This window comes from Nerophis lumbriciformis, linkage group LG05 (genome assembly GCF_033978685.3).
Source record: "Nerophis lumbriciformis linkage group LG05, RoL_Nlum_v2.1, whole genome shotgun sequence".
Classification (NCBI taxonomy): Eukaryota; Metazoa; Chordata; class Actinopteri; order Syngnathiformes; family Syngnathidae; genus Nerophis; species Nerophis lumbriciformis.
Window position 1 is genome coordinate 22,658,631 of NC_084552.2, and position 21,370 is coordinate 22,680,000.

The 21,370-nt window shown below is 37.2% G+C and overlaps 2 protein-coding genes across 2 annotated transcripts in view; one reads left to right on the top strand and one right to left on the bottom strand.

Moving 5' to 3' along the window:
* Positions 1–2,373: 2,373 nt before the first annotated feature.
* On the bottom strand, positions 2,374–17,057 carry snx15 (sorting nexin 15). Its single transcript, XM_061961079.2, has 7 exons — positions 16,844–17,057; positions 12,577–12,733; positions 12,399–12,514; positions 9,067–9,331; positions 8,836–8,997; positions 6,237–6,431; positions 2,374–2,689 (listed from the first exon to the last, which is right to left on the bottom strand). Exons 1-7 carry the CDS (start codon positions 16,940–16,942, stop codon positions 2,580–2,582), a joined length of 1,104 nt encoding a protein of 367 aa, XP_061817063.1. The 5' UTR covers positions 16,943–17,057; the 3' UTR covers positions 2,374–2,579.
* A 732-nt stretch (positions 17,058–17,789) lies between these two features.
* The window catches only part of slc3a2a (solute carrier family 3 member 2a), a 33,226-nt gene continuing 29,645 nt past the window's right edge, over positions 17,790–21,370 (top strand). Inside the window, exon 1 of the mRNA XM_072913170.1 lies at positions 17,790–17,837. Coding sequence (XP_072769271.1) covers positions 17,794–17,837 — 44 coding nt within the window. The 5' untranslated portion in view covers positions 17,790–17,793. The remainder of the gene's footprint in view (positions 17,838–21,370) is intronic.

Sequence of the window (21,370 nt, forward strand, 5' to 3'; positions counted from 1 at the left end):
TTTGGGATCATTGTCATGCTGGAAGACCCAGCCACGTTTCATCTTCAAAGCTCTCACTGATGGAAGGAGGTTTTGGCTCAAAATCTCACGATACATGGCCCCATTCATTCTTTCTTTAACACGGATTAGTCGGCCTGTCCCCTTAGCAGAAAAACAGCCCCAAAGCATGATGTTTCCACCCCCATGCTTCACAGTAGGTATGGTGTTCTTGGGATGCAACTCAGTATTCTTCTTCCTTCAAACGCAACGAGTTGAGTTTATACCAAAAAGTTCTATTTTGGTTTCATCTGACCACATGACATTCTCCCAATCCTCTGCTGTATCATCCATGTGCTCTCTGGCAAACTTCAGACGGGCCTGGACATGCACTGGCTTAAGCAGGGGGACACGCCTGGCACTGCAGGATTTGATTCCCTGTCGGCGTAGTGTGTTACTGATGGTAACCTTTGTTACTTTGGTCCCAGCTCTCTGCAGGTTATTCACCAGGTCCCCCGTGTGGTTCTGGGATTTTTGCTCACCGTTCTCATGATCATTTTGACCCCACGGGATGAGATATTGCGTGGAGCCCCAGATCGAGGGAGATTATCAGTGGTCTTGTATGTCTTCCATTTTCTGATAATTGCTCCCACAGTTGATTTTTTCACACCAAGCTGCTTGCCTATTGTAGATTCACTCTTCACAGTCTGGTGAAGGTCTACAATTATTTTCCTGGTGTCCTTCGACAGCTCTTTGGTCTTGGCCATAGTGGAGTTTGGAGTCTGACTGTTTGAGGCTGTGGACAGGTGTCTTTTATACAGATAACCAGTTCAAACAGGTGCCATTAACACAGGTAACGAGTGGAGGACAGAAGAGCTTCTTAAAGAAGAAGTTACAGGTCTGTGAGAGCCAGAGATCTTCCTTGTTTGAAGTGACCAAATACTTATTTTCCACCATAATTTACAAATAAATTCTTTAAAAATCCTACAATGTGAATTCCTGGATTTTTTTTCCACATTCTGTCTCTCACAGTTGAAGTGTACCTATGATGAAGATTACAGACCTCTGTCATCATTTTAAGTGGGAGAACTTGCACAATCGGTGGCTGACTAAATACTTTTTTGCCCCACTGTATATGTGTTACCTTTTTCTCCAACTTCTTATTCAATTGTGCATACAATACAACCTTAACAAAAATAGTCTTTACAATTGAGCATGTATGGGAGACTGTAGTGCAGGGGTGCTCATTACGTCGATCGCGATCTACCGGTCGATCTCGGAGGGTGTGTCAGTCGATCACCAGCCAGGCATTAAAAAAATAGTCCTAAAAATGAGCGATCATAAATCTTCACTATGACGTCACTTTCGTCACTTGATTGACATTTACGGCACCCGAGGGTCTTCTGAGATGACGCTGGCTGCTGCCAGCTCATTAAAATTACCGACTGGAAGGCGAGAAACACTTTATTTCAACAGACTCTGGCGCCGTACCTGTCGTCAAAACTCCAAAGACCGACTGCACAGTTGCACAATAAAAGCTCTGCTTCATCCTGCCTGCGCTAACAAAATAAGAGTCTCAGAAAGCTGGCGTGCACAAGCTAGCAAGCTACGGAGTTTGCCGACAATGTATTTCTTGTAAAGTGTATACAAAGGAGTACGAAAGCTGGACAAATAAGATGCCAAAAACCAACCACTTTCATGTGGTATTGGACAGAAAGGAGGACTTTTTTTCTCCTCCATTCGAAAATGCGGACGTTATCATCACCACTGTCTGATTCCAATCAATGCAAGTCATCACAATCAGGTAATACACCAACTTATATTCTTGTCTTCATGAAAGGAATCTATATGTGTTAAACATGCTTGTATTATCTTTAACCACCTTTAACTTGTTAACAATATTAACTATATGTGTTAAACATGCTTGTTTTATCTTTAACCACCTTTAAGTTGTTAACAATATTAACTATTTGTGTTAAACATGCTTGTATTATTTTTAACCACCTTTAACTTGTTAACAATATTAACTATATGTGTTAAACATGCTTGCATTATCTTTAAACACCTTTAACTTGTTAACAATATCAACTATATGTATTAAACATACTTGTATTATCATTAAACACCTTTAATGTATTAACAATATTAACTATATGTGTTAAACATGCTTGCATTATCATTAAACACCTTTAACTTGTTAACAAAAACATATATTTCATAAATAAGTAAATATCAATTATATATATGAATGAGGTAGATCCCCACGACTTGATCAATTGAAAAGTAGCCCGCCTGCAGAAAAAGTGTGAGCACCCCTGCTGTAGTGAATGATACAGCGCCTCTCAGTGGTAATATTGTTACCTGCACCTTGTCAATAACTCCAGTCTGTGACTTCAATCAATATTGTATTTATTAAGAAAACAGTGCAAAATGCAAGGAAGTTAAAACGAAGTAATTTCAACATAAAATATATTTATCCTTTTAAATGAAACTAGTTGACTCTAGTGTGTGTGCTGTACCTCAGGAGTGTTTACAGTGTGGAGTGAATGTTTTGGTCCAGACAGACGTGTGATGATGTGTTTGAAAGATCAATGCTGAGAGTCCTATTTTACTCTGCAGGACGCGGCCTGTCTGTCCACCAGCATCTCAGCATGTTCCAGATACTGTGCTATCCTTCTCTTGACGGACTCCTTCCGAGCTGGATCTGGATCACCTACAGTCAAGTAGAAGAGTCAATAGATAATAGTCAATACGTAAGTTTTTTTTATTTATTTATTCTAATTTGTTACAAAATTCAGTCAGTTCACTAAGGTAATCACAACGTTCGGGGGACTAAACATGGTTAGCTGGGACGTGGGCGGTTTTGACTGGCAACAAGCCAATGCTGTGTGCGCATCTACGGATGTGTACGTGTATAACAGGGGAGAAAGTTACCTACATTATCTGTCGCTCTTTTAACTCCTTGTTTTGATCTGAATGCTTGTTATTTAAATATCAACCTAAGTTTGAAGCAAAGACTGTAATACTTTGATACCACCTTTGGCACGATATTTTTACACAAACATACAGTACAGGCAAAAAGTTTGGACACACCTTCTCCTCATTGAATGCGTTTTCTTTATTTTCATGACTTTTTCACATAGTAGATTGTCACTGAAGGCATCAAAACTATGAATGAAAACACGTGGAGTTGTGTACTTAACAAAAAAAGGTGAAATAACTGAAAATATGTTTTATATTCTAGTTTCTTCGAAATAGCCACCCTTTGCGCTGATTACTGCTTTGCACACTCTTGGCATTCTCTCCATGAGCTTCTAGCACACCTGTTAAGTGAAAACCATTTCAGGTGACTCCCTTTTGAAGCTCATCGAGAGAATGCCAAGAGTGTGCATAAAAGTAAAAGTAATCAGAGCAAAGGGTGGCTATTTTGAAGAAACTAGAATATAAAACATGTTTTCAGTTATTTCACCTTTTTGTGTTAAGTACATAACTCCACATGTGTTCATTCATAGTTTTGATGCCTTCAGTGACAATCTACAATGTAAGTAGTCATGAGAATAAAGAAAACACATTGAATGAAAAGGTGTGTCCAAACTTTTCATATATACATGTGTATATACCGGTAGTAATATAAACATATATATGTATTATATATATCCATCCATCCATTTTCTACCGCTTATTCCCTTCGGGGTCGCGGGGGGCGCTGGAGCCTATCTCAGCTACAATCGGGCGGAAGGCGGGGTACACCCTGGACAAGTCGCCACCTCATCGCAGGGCCAACACAGATATATGTGTATTATATATATATATATATATATATATATATATATATATATATATATATATATATATATATGTATATGTATATGTATATGTATATATATATATATATATATATATATATATATATATATATATATATATATATATATATATATGTATATATATATATATATATATATGTATATATATATGTATATATATATATATATGTATATATATATATATATGTATATATATATATGTATATATATATATGTATATATATATGTATATATATATATATATATATATATGTATATATATATGTATATATATATATATATATGTATATGTATATATGTATATGTATATATATATGTATATGTATGTGTATATATATATGTATATGTATATATGTATATATATATATATATATATATATATATATGTGTGTATGTATATATATATATATATATATATATATATATATATATGTGCATATGTATGTATGTATATGTATGCATGCATGCATATATATATATATATATATATATATATATATATATATATATGTATATGTATGTATGTGTATATGTATATATATATATATATATATATATATATATATATATATACACACTATACATATAACTAATACAATATAACTAATGGGAGCGTTCCATTCTGCCGCTAAATCACTTTGAAAATGCATCCAAAAACCGCCAACAATATTTCAGTTATATTCCATAACCTGTATAATAACCAAGCTGTAGGAACATTGTTACTGTGAGAGCGCACACTGAAGAACTCTTTTTCTAGCGTAGTAACACGTCATCTTGGGACGGCATGCTACGGTATTAGCTGTAAGCTGAATCACTTTTAAGTTAGTAAAGCACAACACAATGCGATAGGACACCAATCTGCACTGACTGAAAAAACATGATCATATTACAGTATCTGTAAAGTATTAGCCCACATTTCATGTTATGTTTATACACAACTAGCTCGACAGCATATGGACTGTAGTTGTAATAACAAGCCAGATGTGCTGCGTGTATCATGATCAATATTTTACTGACTCACTCAATGAACAGTTGTACGTTTGGTCCAGCTGGCCGTTGACATTTTTTTCTAGTTGATTTGGGTAAGCACTCCATTTATGTTGAAATTGCTTGTCTCCAAGTCACACCGACCTAACCCTCTCGGCTTTTGTCTGCTCCAACGTTTGACTCTCTCTTGGTGCTTGCTTTTATAACCAGCGGTTCATCCTCCTTATATTCGGGTTCAAAAAGATACGGAAGGTTGTGAACTTGTGACTCCTCATTTGTCCAAAAATGTCGTCTGTTACCAAGTCTGTCATGATTAGAAAACACACGCGTTTGTTTCCGAAAGTAGGAACACACATTATTTCCTGGAAGTCCGAAGTGCGTTGCTATGGGAACGGAAATAAAAGCGCTGAGGAAAGAATCTCTGACAATGCTTAAAATGACTAAAATACAATAATATTGAACATATTACATATTGTTATGAATGTGTATGTAACTACATTATATATATACTTGCAGTGTGTATATAAAACGGTGATGGAGGGTTTTGAAGTTGTTTTAGAGGACTTTGAAGGCTACATTAGTGACACCCACTTGTCGTATTTTGCAAGCATTTTTTTTTCATCATCTTTAGAATCCTAAAAAAAAAAGTGCTCGTCTCTCATAATAATTGTGAACGTTTGGCAAAATTCCCCAAAAAAAGTGCAGTTTCCCCTTTAAGCTATGTAGCGTCGCTACTTGTAGCTCGTTACCACCCTTCACTAATAACTTTGTGAGAGACAACAAACATAGTACAATCATTACTTACTGTACAATGTATGCTCTCACTGGGATGCCCACTGGTGGGATGTTCAAATCTTGCCGTTTAGATGAAGAATTAATCATAATCCGTGCGAAGGGTTAAAAAAAAAGCCAGTGCAAACTAGCGTCTTTCGTGTCTTTCTCGCCATAGGTCGAATGTCCCAGTTGACCAATTTCTCGGTTTATGTCCACAACCGTTTTCTATCCAGGTGAGAGGCATGGTTTAAAATCTAGAAATAACTTTCACCAGTTAACAAGCGATCATGAGCATGGACAGCAGTTCAGTATGTATACAAGCTAGTTAGCGCTCTGTAAACACGTGAGTGATAAATAAGCAAAGTGGATTACTCCTATTTGCACCATTGCTTGCCACCTAGAAGGAGGCGTTTATTACAAAATAGAATATACGACAAAAAAATGCATACGTGTTCTTGTCTCATATAAGGATTGTGAACGATTGCCAGCATTTAAAAAAAAGTGCAGTTCCCCTTTAAGGACCTACTGCTAGTCAAATAATTTAATGATCAAAGTACAAGATAACAGAATTGTTTGTCTGTGACTACAAAAGTGTTGTTTCTGCACTGTGAGCAGAGATCCCGTCCAACCACAGGGTTTGTTTATTTGCAAAATGAAGCACATTGTTCTCACCCTGCACTCCAGTGATCAGTATGTCCACTGCTGTTCTGTAGCCGCAAATGGCAGCGCTCACGTCTCCCTCCTCCTCGCTCGCCATGGCGGACGTCAGCTTGGCGGAAGCCAGGTTCAAATAAACGGTCTCCTTTTCCAGACTGCTCGCAGGCAACGACAACAACTCCAAATGGTTATCGGAGGATTCAGAACCGTCTAGAACGAAAGGAAATGGCTGCTTTAGCCAAAATGGTAACTATCACAATCACAATCAGAAATACTTTATTAATCCCTGAGAGGAAATTAAGATTTTCAGCAAAATCCCATTCAAGAGCAGACAGAACAGGATCGCTGACGGGTCTGCCAACTCCCGGTGCCCCTTACAAATAAGGTGAGAAACAGGTACCGTATTTTTCGGAGTATAAGTCGCTCCGGAGTATAAGTCGCACCGGCCGAAAATGCATAATAAAGAAGGAAAAAAAACATATATAAGTCGCACTGGAGTATAAATCGCATTTTTTGGGGAAATGTATTTGATAAAACCCAACACCAAGAATAGACATTTGAAAGGCAATTTAAAATAAATAAAGAATAGTGAACAACAGGCTGAATAAGTGTACGTTATATGAAGCATAAATAACCAACTGAGAACGTGCCTGGTATATTAACGTAACATATTATGGTAAGAGTCATTCAAATAACTATAACATATAGAACATGCTATACGTTTACCAAACAATCTGTCACTCCTAATCGCTAAATCCCATGAAATCTTATACGTCTAGTCTCTTACGTGAATGAGATAAATAATATTATTTGATATTTTACGGTAATGTGTTAATAATTTCACACATAAGTCGCTCCTGAGTATAAGTCGCACCCCCGGCCAAACTATGAAAAAAACTGCGACTTATATACGGTAAATGCTAGGGAGGGATGAGAAAAAAAAAGTTTTTTGTTTTTAGACATAAATCGATAGCCAAACTGATGTTTGAGGAATTTAGAACGGTGAGGCCAAGGGGGAAAAAAACTCAAAGCCATCGCACACATAAGCATGTATGTAACAGGGAAATATCAAAGGACATTAAAGACATTAAAAGAGCAGAGCTGATGCAACCAGCCATTTCTACATACAACTACAAAAGTAAAGCAACAACAACAACAAAAAACCATGTACACTGTGGTGGCCTCTGTGGTGTTCCACGCCATCGTCTGCTGGGGTGGGGGGAGCATGGCCAGAGACAGGAGCAGACCCAACAAAGCAACGAAGAGAGCCAAGAGAACGTTGTTTATGTGAAACATGCGCACAGGATCACTTGGAAGTAGGGATGTCCGATAATGGCTTTTTGCCGATATCACGATATTGTCCAACTCTTTAATTACCGATACCGATATCAACCGATACCGATATATACAGTCGTGGACTTAACACATTATTATGCCTAATTTGTAGGGATGTCCGATAATGGCTTTTTGCCGATATCCGATATTCCGATATTGTCCAACTCTTTAATTACCGATACCGATATCAACCGATATATACAGTCGTGGAATTAACACATTATTATGCCTAATTTGGACAACCAGGTATGGTGAAGATAAGGTCCTTTTTTTTTTAAATAATAAAATAAAATAAGACAAATAAATTACAAACATTTTCTTGAATAAAAAAAGAAAGTAAAACAATATAAAAACAGTTACATAGAAACTAGTAATTAATGAAAATGAGTCAAATTAACTGTTAAAGGTTAGTACTATTAGTGGACCAGCAGCACGCACAATCATGTGTGCTTACGGACTGTATCCCTTGCAGACTGTATTGATATATATTGATATATAATGTAGGAACCAGAATATTAATAACAGAAAGGAACAACCCTTTTGTGTGAATGGGTGTAAATGGGGGAGGGTTTTTTGGGGGGTTGGTGCACTAATTGTAAGTGTATCTTGTGTTTTTTATGTTGATTTAATAAAAAAAAAAATAAAAAAAAATAACGATACTGATAATAAAAAAAACGATACCGATAATTTCCGATATTACATTATAAAGCATTTATCGACATCTCTACTTGGAAACACGTCACGTTTTCAGCTTCACAGGTCAACATATGTGAAGTGAATTATATTTATATAGCGCTTTTCTCTAGTGACTCAAAGCGCTTTACATAGTGAAACCCAATATCTAAGTTACATTTAAACCAGTGTGGGTGGCACTGGGAGCAGGTGGGTAAAGTGTCTTGCCCAAGGACACAACAGCAGTGACCAGGATGGCGGAAGCGGGGATCGAACCTGCAACCCTCAAGTTGCTGGCACGGCCGCTCTACCAACCAAGCTATACCGCCCCTATGCCAAAATGAGACGTCAACGTAATTACCGGTAAGTTTGTTGACTTCCTGTGTTAAACATGTGCCAGTTTACCACTTTTTAATAGTAAAACGACGGGATGAATATCTATAATAGTAAAGTTATTAATAAAGTCATACTGTACAGATACATGAGTAAAGTTGAATAGATAAGTCCAAGGTATGTTTAAAAAAAAAAAAGAATGCTTTAATTGAAGAATGATAATGCCTTATTAAGTGATAAAATGGTGGGAATTTGTCCTCCAATGGTGGTTCACCTGGTTTATAGCAGGGGTCAAAGACAGCCAGGTCGCTGTCAGACAACGGAGGCATAACTTCTTCCTTCGGGGGAGAGGCACATTCATCTGCCACCGAGTCAAACAGCGAATCGATCTCCTCCTGAGACTCTTGTGATATGTGCGTCTTTGCCGGAGACACATCTGGAGGTTGTGTCATCACAAAGAACAGTTAATGAAGTCGTTTATGGATGACATTTCCACGCCTCGTACCTCTGTCATCCAGCTCGGCGTCTGTGCACACGTCTCCATCATTTCCCGCCTCGCTGTAGGCCTCGGCCGCCACCTCCGGCTCTCCAACGTCAATGCTCAAGTTGGTGCCGAGGTCTTGAGGCAAGGTGGGCGCCTCCCTCCCCGCCTCCTCCTCTGCTGGCTCACAGTCTAAGGCCCCCCGCTTGGGGAGGGGAATTAGAGGGGGAGGCAGGGGCCCGGTAGAGGATGCTAGAGAAGGATCCAGAGGCCTCGTGGCCTCACCACCCTGAGGAGGGAGGAAAAAACCCATGCTTGCATGTGACTGTGACTTATCAAAGCATATGTGTGTGTGTGTGTGTGTGTGTGTGTGTGTGTGTGTGTGTGTGTGTGTGTGTGTGTGTGTGTGTGTGTGTTCTGGCAATGCTTACTTAATGGGGACATCGCTCTGTTTACACAGTCACCTTTAGGGGACCTTTGACGGTATGGGGACAAAAAAAATAGGTCTCCTAAAGGGAAACCTTTTTAAATGATGTTAATCATTTAAAAAGGTTAAACCATTAATAGTACTGTGATTCTGTATGGTATCCATCCTTAGTTAAAACTAATATTTTTCCTGGTTTTCAGTGTACATAGGTGAAGGTGTGTTGCTGAGCCCGATCTGGACATAATCTGAACTGGACCTGGTTTTAAGAACCCTTTTGAACAATCTGATTTCATTGACAACCCGGTCTGGTGAAGATAAGGTCCTTTATTTATTTTATTTTTTTTTTTAAATAAATAAATAAAGTGAGATGAATACATTTTTAAAAAAAATACTTTTTCTTGAATAAAAAGGAAAGTAAAACAATATAGAAACAATTACATAAAAAATAGTAATTAATGAAAATGTTAGTGGACCAGCAGCACACACAATCATGTGTGCTTTAAGGACTGTATCCCTTGCAGACTGTATTATTCTATATTGTAGGAACTAGAGATGTCCGATAATATCGGCCTGCCGATATCGGCCGATAAATGCGTTAAAATATAATATCGGAAATTATCGGTATCGTTTTTTTTTTGTATTATTGGTATAGTTTTTTTTTTTGTTTGTTTTGTTTTTTTTTTTTTGATTAAATCAACATAAAAAACACCAAGATAGACTTACAATTAGTGCACCAACCCAAAAAACCTTCCTCCCCCATTTACACTCATTCACACAAAAGGGTTGTTTTTTTCTGTTATTAATATTCTGGTTCCTACATTATATATCAATATATATCAATACAGTCTGCAAGGGATACAGTCCGTAAGCACACATGATTGTGCGTGCTGCTGGTCCACTAATAGTACTGACCTTTAACAGTTAATTTTACTCATTTTCATTAATTACTAGTTTCAATGTAACTGTTTTTATATTGTTTTACTTCCTTTTTTATTCAAGAAAATGTTTTTAATTTATTTATCTCATTTTATTGTATTCATTTTTTTTTAAAGTACCTTATCTTCACCATACCTGGTTGTCCAAATTAGGCATAATAATGTGTTAATTCCACGACTGTATATATCGGTTGATATCGGTATCGGTAATTAAAGAGTTGGACAATATCGGAATATGGGATATCGGCAAAAAGCCATTATCGGACATCCCTAATCTGATTTCATTGACAACCCGGTTTGGTGAAGATAAGGTCCTATTATTTATTTATTTTTTATTATTATTTTTTAAATAAAATAAAGTGAGATAAATAAATAAAAAAATAAAATACTTTTTCTTGAATAAAAAGGAAAGTAAAACAATATAAAAACAATTACATAAAAAATAGTAATTAATGAAAATGTTAGTGGACCAGCAGCACACACACAATCATGTGTGCTTTAAGGACTGTATCCCTTGCAGACTGTATTATTCTATATTGTAGGAACTAGAGATGTCCGATAATATTGGCCTGCCGATATTATCGGCCGATAAATGCGTTAAAATGTAATATCGGAAATTATCTGTATCGTTTTTTTAAATTATCGATATAGTTGTTTTTTTTTTGTTTGTTTTTTATTAAATCAACATAAAAAACACAAGATACACTTACAATTAGTGCACCAACCCAAAAAACCTTCCTCCCCCTTTTACACTCATTCACACAAAAGGGTTGTTTCTTTCTGTTATTAATATTCTGGTTCCTACATTATATATCAATATATATCAATACAGTCTGCAAGGGATACAGTCCGTAAGCACACATGATTGTGCGTGCTGCTGGTCCACTAATAGTACTAACCTTTAACAGTTAATTTTACTCATTTTCATTAATTACTAGTTTCAATGTAACTGTTTTTATATTGTTTTACTTCCTTTTTTATTCAAGAAAATGTTTTTAATTTATTTATCTCATTTTATTGTATTAATTTTTTTTTTAAGTACCTTATCTTCACCATACCTGGTTGTCCAAATTAGGCATAATACTGTGTTAATTCCACGACTGTATATATCGGTTGGTATCGGTAATTAAAGAGTAGGACAATATCGGAATATCGGATATCGGCAAAAAGCCATTATCGGACATCCCTAGTAGGAACCACAAGTTTTTAATAACAGAAAGAGACAGCCCCTTTTGTGTAAATGAGTGTGGATGAGTGTAAATGGGGGAGGGAGTTTTTTTTGGGTTGATGCACTAATGGTAAGTGTATTTTGTGTTTTTTATGTTGTTTAAAATAATAAAAAATAAAAATAAAATAATAATAATAAATAAATAAAAAACTAATATTTTTCCAAAAACAAAATCTGGTTTAGTGTTCCTTAGGATGACATTTTCATACAGCATGATTATAAAACATTTTTACCTTAAAGTATGATTCACATTCAGAATTTTCCATCCTTCTATACAGTATATGGTAGTTGGAGTTGCAGACAACTTTGTTACTGCTAAATAGCAGTTTTCAGTAATGTCACAGAAGATGCAGGATTTGCTTTAACATTTAAGTGGTGAAACTTCCTATAAGGACAACTTTTTTTTCTTTTTTTTTTTTTCTTTTTTTTTTAAATGGTCTTCCGTAGTCACGTACAAATTTGTGTGAATTATGCAAAATTATTTAGACTTGGTCCCCATGAACCATATTAACTCTTTTTCCCCAGGGTCCTCAGTAAGAATGATCAGCACATTACTTCATCGATCCAGAGATTTAAAGACGTGTTTGAGCTAAATGGGCAATGGCCCTTTTACCTCATTTTTATTAGGCCTCCACAAGTGATGATCAAAATCTTGGTCCCCATTCAAAATGATAACGTGTGTGTGTGTGTGTGTGTGTGTGTGTGTGTGTGTGTGTGTGTGTGTGTGTGTGTGTGTGTGTGTGTGTGTGTGTGTGTGTGTGTTCACCCTGAAGAAGTCCTTCAGCTGGGGGCTGTTATAAAGCGCTGGTATGCTTGTAGTGAACACCAGCATGGCTTCTGCAGCGCTCCTCCTCTCCTCGATCACAGCCTCATCGAATCGTCCTGAAAACGAAAAAGTACACAATTATAAGCACTCATAACGAATAAGTCGTGTGCATTCATACCAAAAACTTGCGCTCGTGGAAACGGCGGAAACTCCTCCTGTCTTCTGAACAGGTTCCTGTGCGTGTAGGCGAGCTCGCCGTGGAGTTTCTTCAGCTCCGAGTATCTCTTCCACACAACCACCTCCTTCACGTCCTCCGGACGAAGCTTGGAGACAAACTGTAAACAAGATCAACCGTATTGAGCGTAAACATGCATTTGTTCGGGGAGAAAGTCATGGGGTGGGAGAAGCCCTTTGGTTTGGCTTTGTTGTCAGTCTGTCTGCAAGGAGAAACCAAGGCAGCCATTACTCTGTTAGGCGATAAGGAAACGTGCTCATGGGGTTAAAAGACCTCATGAACTTCATCACAAGTTCTCATCATTGACTGTGGTCACTGCACACAATGCACCATTGTTAAGCAACCTAGCCACACAACGGATGTTTAATTGTGTGAATGCTCCAAAGTATGGTTTTCTGCACCAAAACTCATCTATTTATTCAACTTCTTCTTCTCCAGATTTTGGTGCACTCTACCTTCCCCTTTTTTTCACCCGATTCAAACCGTTCTAACTTCAAACCGTTCAGCCTGTACGGGACTCGCGGGCTTTCCCTTGACAAATCTATTTTATTTATTTATTTTTTATCGTGTTCTGTATGTGTTGTGTTGTGTTTGCTCGGTACTCGTATTATCTTTTAACCTGCCCATTGTACAGCACTTTGGCTACCCCTGTGGTAAATTTTAAATGTGCTTTATAAATAAAGTTGATTTGATTTGATTTGAAATTCCAAAAATTCACAGATTTCCCAGAATTCTAGGTTTTCCGAGACATTTTTCCCATTCAAAATTAATTGGCCACTTTTCAAACTTCCTCCATTTCCACCTTTTTCAACCCACTTCAACCATTCCACCGCCCAAACGTTGCTCTTAATCAGGACAAAAATAGAAGTTTTTTTTTGAACAGGAAAAATTCCCGGTTTTCACGAAATTCCTGGAATTCCTTAATACCATTTCTCAATTCAACATGTTCCTACTTCAACATATCTCGACCGATTTGAAGAATTCCAACACCAACTCATTCAGAACATTTCAAGTCTTTTAACATTTTCTAAAAAATTCCCGCTTTTTCCCGGAATTCCCGCTTTTTCCCGGAATTCAAAAATTTCCCATTTTTCATCCGATTCAAACCGTTCCAACTCAAAAACCTTCAGCCTGTTCAAAATTGTGTGCTCTCCTTCAATAATTTAAAAAAATTTCCCAGGATTCCAAAAATTCCCAGTTTTCAGGGACATTTTCCCCCATTCAAAATGAATTGTAAATTTTTTAAACTTTCACAATTCTCATATTTTTCAACCGATTCAAACCATTCCACCTTCAACATACTTCACTCCTCCTGGACATTCAAACTATGATGTTTCCAAGTTCCAAAAAATTCCAGGAATTCCCAGAATTCTCTTTTTTTCAGACCCTTTTTTACCCTTTTTTCTGGTGACTACTCCTTGCACATTTTTCAACCCACTTCAACCGTTCCACCGTCCAAACATTCCTCTTAATCAGGACAAACAACAAAGTTGTTTTTTGAACTGGAAAAATTCCCGGTTTTCTCGAAATTCCAGAAATTCCTTAATACCATTTCTCAATTCAACATGTTTCTACTTCAACATTTCTCGACCGATTTGAAAAATTCCAACACCAACCATTTCAACTCATTCAGACTGTGCAAGTCTTTTAACATTTTCTAAAAAAAAAAATCCCGCTTTTACCGGAATTCTTTTTGAAATGAATGGGACATTTTTCAAAGTTCCACAACTCCCACATTTTTCATCCGATTCAAACCGTTCCAACTCCAAAACATTCAGCCTGTTCAAAATTGTGTGATCTGCTTCAAGAATTTTTAAAAGATTCCCGGATTTCCAAGAATTCACAGTTTTCAGGGACTTTTTCCCCCATTCAAAATGAATTGTAAATTTTTTAAACTTCCACAATTCTCACATTTTTCAACCGATTCAAACCATTCCACCTTCAACATACTTCACTCCTCCTGGACATTCAAACTATGGTGTTTCCCAGTTCCAAAAAATTCCAGGAATTCCCAGAATTCTCTTTTTCAGACCCTTTTTTACCCTTTTTTCTGGCGACTACTCCTTGCACATTTTTCAACCCACTTCAACCGTTCCACTGTCCAAACATTCCTCTTAACCAGGACAAACAACAAAGTTGTTTTTAGAACTGGAGAAATTCCTGGTTTTCCAGAAATTCCTGGAATTCCTTAATACCATTTCTTAATTGAACATGTTCCTACTTCAACATTTCTCGACCGATTTGAAAAATTCCAACCATTTCAACTCATTTTGAAAATTTCCCGGATTTCCAAGAATTCCCAGTTATGAGGGACATTTTCCCCCATTCAAAATTAATTGTAAATGTTTTAAACTTCCACAATTCTCACATTTTTCAACCGATTCAAACCATTCCACCTTTAACATACTTCACTCATTCTGGACATTTAACCTATGATGTTTCCAAGTTAAAAAAAATTCCAGGAATTCGCAGAATTCCCTTTTTTAAACTCTTTTTTTGTGTGCTCTCCTTCAACAATCAAAAAAAAAATTCCCGGATTTCCAAGAATTCCCAATTTTCAGGGACATTTTCCTCCATTCAAAATGAGTTGTCCATTTTTTTAAACTTCCACAATTCCCACATTTTTCAACCTATTCAAATCATTCCAACATCAACACATGCAACTCATCCAACTAACACTTTCCCAAGTTCTAAACCAAATACCATTTTTCCTGGAAATTTAAACGTTCAAGTACCTAGGAGTCTTGTTCACGAGTGAGGGAAAAGTGGATCGTGAGATCGACAGGCGGATCGGTGCGGCGTCTTCAGTAATTCGGACGTTGTATCGATCCGTTGTGGTGAAGAAGGAGCTGAGCCGGAAGGCAAAGCTCTCAACTTACCTGTCGATCTACATTACCATCCTCGCCTATGGTCATGAGCTTTGGGTTATGACCGAAGATCACGGGTACAAGCGGCCGAAATGAGTTTCCTCCGCCGGGTGGCGGGGCTCTCCCTTAGAGATAGGGTGAAAAGCTCTGACATCCGGGGGGAGCTCAAAGTAAAGCCACTGCTCCTCCACATCAAGAGGAGCCAGATGAGGTGGTTCGGGCATCTGGTCAGGATGCCACCAGAACGCCTCCCTAGGGAGGTGTTTAGGGCACGTCCGACCGGTAGGAGGCCACGGGGAAGACCCAGGACACGTTGGGAAGACTATGTCTCCCGGCTGGGCCTCGGGATCCCCCGGGAAGAGCTGGACGAAGTGGCTGGGGAGAGGAAAGTCTGGGCTTCCTTACTTAGGCTGCTGCCCCCGCGACCCGACCTCGGATAAGCGGAGGAAGATGGATGGATGGATGGATGGATGGAATTCAAACGCTATCCGACCATTTTTCTACCGCTTGTCCTTCAACATTCAAACTATTCTTACATTCATATGTTGTCAGCGAGAGATTTCCGATAAATGCTTTAAAATGTAATATCGGATATTATCGGTATCAGTTTTTTTTTATTATCGGTATCGGTTTGTTTTTGTTTTTTTTGTTTTTTTTTAATAAATCAACATAAAAAACACAAGATACACTTACAATTAGTGCACCAACCCAAAAAACCTCCCTCCCCCCAAAAGGGTTGTTTCTTTCTGTTATTAATATTCTTGTTCCTACATTACATATCAATATATATCAATACAGTCTGCAAGGGATACAATCCGTAAGCACACATGATTGTGCGTGCTGCTGGTCCACTAATAGTACTAACCTTTAACAGTTAATTTTACTCATTAATTTCTAGTTTATATGTAACTGTTTTTATATTGTTTTACTTTCTTTTTTTATATAAGAAAATGTTTTTAATGTATTTATCTTATTTTATTTTATTAATATTTTCAAAAAGGACTTTATCTTCACCATACCTGGTTGTCCAAATTAGGCATAATAATGTGTTAATTCCACGACTGTATATATCGGTATCGGTTGATATCGGTATCGGTAATTAAAGAGTTGGACAATATCGGAATATCGGATATCGGCAAAAAGCCATTATCAGACATCCCTATTGTCAGCATTTCAGTTCAACTTCAGCATTGGAGCATTTACACGCAATTCCTTCAGGAATTGCCTTATCTACTTATTTATTTTTTTGCAATCGATGTAAATAAAATGATAAGACATTCACATTAATCGGCGCTAAACAACAATCTCATGACAAAGCAGAGAGAGTAAAAATAACAACCAACCCTTGCTGTCACTTTGTACTCCGTGTGTCCTTTCTCGTGTGTGCGTGTTTCAGTCACGCTAAAGAAGCGGTAATATTCTTCTTTGGCTTTTCGGGACATGTCCTCTTTCGGTAATTATATATAAAAAAAATCCCAGCAAAGCAGCTAAGGCTAGCTGTCAGACTTACATTACCACCATGACCAGCACACACCTATTCTACTCGCTTCCGGGTTGGTGACGTCACAACGTGCGTAATGACGTAGCAGGACGTTGAGGTCAGGACGTTTTTTGATTAACGGTATTTGTTAATGTTTGACTAACCTCACTGGATTGATTAAAAAAAATGTATGGGAGTAAAATATTGTACTTGCATAAACATTTATGTTGAATGCAATAATAATATATAATCCAGTTGTAATGACGCATACATCCACCAGGTAACGCTAGAGCTCAGATGATGGGAAATTAGAAGAAAACGATGCAGTAACAGTGAACAACCGCCTGAGGACGCCTGAAACAATATTGTAGAGCTGGAGAGCAGTGTTTTTCAACCTTTTTTGAGCCAATTTTCCTTTGAAAAAATGCGGAGGCACACCACCAGCAGAATACATAAAAAAATTAAACTCAGCAGCCGATAGTAAGAAGTCGTTCTCGCAGTTGTTGGATATGAATTCAAACCATAACCAAGCATGCATCACTATAGCTCTTGTCTCAAAGTAGGTGTACTGTCACGACCTGTCACATCACGCCCTGACTTATTTTGAGTTTTTTGCTGTTGCTTCTTGTGTTCTAGTTCTTGTCTTGCGCTCATATTTTGGTCTTTTTTCCCGTTTTGTTGGTATTTTCCTGCAGCAGTTCCATGTCTTCATTTGAGCGCTATTCCCCGCACCTGCTTTGTGTTAGCAATCAAGACTATTTAAGTTGTGCAGACGCTATCCTTCTTTGTGTGGACATTGTTGATTGCCGTGTCATGTACGGATGTACTTTGTGGACGCCGTCCCTGCTCAACACGCCGTAAGTCTTTGCTGTCGTCCAGCATTCTGTTTTTGTATACTTTGTAGCCGGTTCAGTTTTAGTTTTGTTCTGCATAGCCTTCCCTAAGCTTCAATGCCTTTTCTTAGGGGCACTCACCTTTTGTTTATTTTTGGTTTAAAAATGAGATCCCTTTTTCACCTGCACGCTGCCTCCCGCTGTCGGTTGTAGTGATGGGTTGATGAGGCGTCATGAAGCGTTTCGACACATTGCAAAACTGTATTGATACTGTGTCGATACTGTGTCACTAAATACTGACATCTGCTGGACATTAAAAATCCCTACAGGCAAACTATGGACCAACTCAACTGACACTGATTTTATGCCCTAGTACAGGGGTCACCAACCTTTTTGAAACCAAAAACTACTTCTTGGGTACTGATTAATGCAAAGGGCTACCAGTTTGATACACACTTAAATAAATAAATATATTGTCATTTGTAAGTTACACATAAGTGTGATTTAAACAAGAATAGCTAAATAAATAAATTTATATATATAAAAAAATGGGTATTTCTGTCTGTCATTCCGTCGTACATTTTTTTTTCCTTTTACGGAAGGTTTTTTGTAGAGAATAAATGATGAAAAAAACACTTAATTGAACGGTTTAAAAGAGGAGAAAATTTAAAATAAAATTTTGAAACATAGTTTATCTTCAATTTCGACTCTTTAAAATTCAAAATTCAACCGACAAAAAGAAGAGGAAAAACTAGCTTATTTGAATCTTTTAGAATAAATTAAAAGAATTTATGGAACATCATTAGTAATTTTTCCTGATTAAGATAAATTATAGAATTTTGATGACATGTTTTAAATAGGTTAAAATCCAATCTGCACTTTGTTAGAATATTTAACAAATTGGACCAAGCTATATTTCTAACAGACAAATCAGTATTTCTTCTAGATTTTCCAGAACAAACATTTTAAAAGAAATTCAAAATAGTTTGAAATAAGATTTAAATTTGATTCTACAGATTTTCTAGATTTGCCAGAATAATTTTTTTGAATTTTAATCATAGTAAGTTTGAAGAAATATTTCACAAATATTCTTCGTCGAAAAAACAGAAGCTAAAATATTTATTATTCTTTACAATAAAAAAAAAAATTACTTGAACATTGATTTAAATTGTCAGGAAAGAAGAGGAAGAAATTTTAAAAGGTAAAAAGGTATATAGGTTTAAAAATCCTAAAATCATTTTTAAGGTTGTATTTTTTCTCGAAAATTGTATTTCTAAAAGTAATAAGAAGCAAAGTAAAAAATGAATTTATTTAAACAAGTGAAGACCCATCAATCCATCCATTTTCTACCGCTTATTCCAAGTGAAGACCAAGTCTTTAAAATATTTTCTTGGATTTTCAAATTCTATTTGAGTTTTGTCTCTTTTAGAATTAAAAATGTCAAGCAAAGCGAGACCAGCTTGCTGGTAAATAAATAAAATTTAAAAAATAGAGGCAGCTCACTGGTAAGTGCTGCTCTTTGAGCTATTTTTAGAACAGGCCAGCGGGCGACTGATCTGGTTCTTACGGGCTACCTGGTGACCGCGGGCATCGTGTTGGTGACCCCTGCCCTAGTATATACAATAATATAAACCAAATCATTGTATTTCATTTAGGATTATTTCATATCTTCATCTAAATAAAAATATATTTTTATCTTTTTTAGATACAGTCAATAAATAATGTGAACATGTATCATAACATGGAAATCTAAGAGAACGTGTTGTGGATGATTGTGGACTGGGAATTTTTTTAATTTAATTTTTTTACACATTTTTATAAAAATAAAAAAAAGTTTTTCCGTCGTATTACATTTTAGACGATTTCTCTTCTTAGTTATTATTTCTCCGGCTGTAGAAAAGACACGCTCACAGGGCACAGAGGAGGCGTCAGTGCGACACAGTTCGCGTATCGGTCACGTGACCAAAACAGCTCATGATCGGTCACGTGACTTTTTAAAAGCGGTACGCGCACCGACACAGGGTTTTGCTCTATGAGCTCGACGCATGCGCCGATGCATCGGTGTTGCCGAACCCATCACTCGTCGGTTGCATATTGTGATTACGACAAACCTTGTTCCCGACATCTACAGAGCAATTAGCTACCTGCTGCCACCTACTGATATGGAAGAGTATTACACGGTTAGTCTGCCGAACCCTACACAGCACAGACACTCAACAACGGCACATATTTGCGGATTATAATTACTGGTTTGCAAAAAAGATTTTTAGATAGACTTAGACAAACTTTAATGATCCACAAGGGAACATTTTCCACACAGGAGCTAAGTTACAAATGATGGAAAGGATCAGGATGGAAAGGATCGTGCACACAAGGGCACAAAGAGAATTAATAAAGTAGACTAAAAATGTACCAACTTTTAACCCAATTAGGTGAAATGACATAATCTCCCACGGCACACCAGACTGTGTCTCACGGCACACTAGCGTGCCGCGGCACAGTGGTTGAAAAACACTGCTGTAGAGGATGTCAATCATCTGTTTGTGGAATGTGAGTGGACATGTGTTTTGGGAGGAGATCAGAGACTGGCTGAGCAACAAGGGTGCGGAGAGGTCCCCATTCTCTATAGAAGAGATCAAATTTGGTATTTTTACTGTAACATAGAAATGTTGGTCAACATTATTATGCTCCAGGAAAGAAAAAATTCTACATAAATGTCGATTTATGTACCTTTTTTTAATTGGCTTAATGGGTTACAATTATCAATCATATCTCAGAGGATGATTGAGAGTACAAAAGCCTTTTTTGTCTTTTTTAGTATTATTCATCTCGGTATTTGCTTTTGTTTTCTTTCCTTAATGTTGAAAGTGCCTTGACTTTTGTGTGAATTATAAATGTATGTTTGTTGTTCAATACAAAAATAAAATAAAATAAAAAGTAATTGTACACTCAGTTTATTTTCATTTTCATCAAAAACAATACGTGAACGCTACATTTCGCTGAAAACAAATACATAGTACATAAATAACTAAAAATGTACATTGTTGCCATGTCCTGTTTCAGACAATACAACAAATTGGGGAAGTTCCATCTGTGACAATAACAAAGCAGACACAAAATATGTGTCATACAAGGGTGTCCAGGGTGTACCCCACCTTTCGCCCGAATGCAGCTGGGATAGGCTCCAGCACCCCCCGCCACCCCGAGAGCAACAAGCGGTAGTAAATGGATATATGGCTATTTGCCATCATCAAGGACAGCACCCACCCTGACTCTGACCTGTTCCACCTGCTGCCCTCGGGGAAGCGCTACAGGTGCATTAAAACCAAAACAAACAGGCTAAAGAACAGCTTCTTCCCCAGGGCCATAACCATCCTGAACGGACTGCCCCATTGTCCCTCATAACTGCCTTCTCTTCGGTGCAATAACCCATTCCACCAACCACCCTGTTTTTGTTTTGTTTTTTCATGTATATATTCATTTCACACCATATTCATTGCACTTCTATATTTTTTATATATTTGCACATTGTTTTTCTAGCATGCACACATCGCACT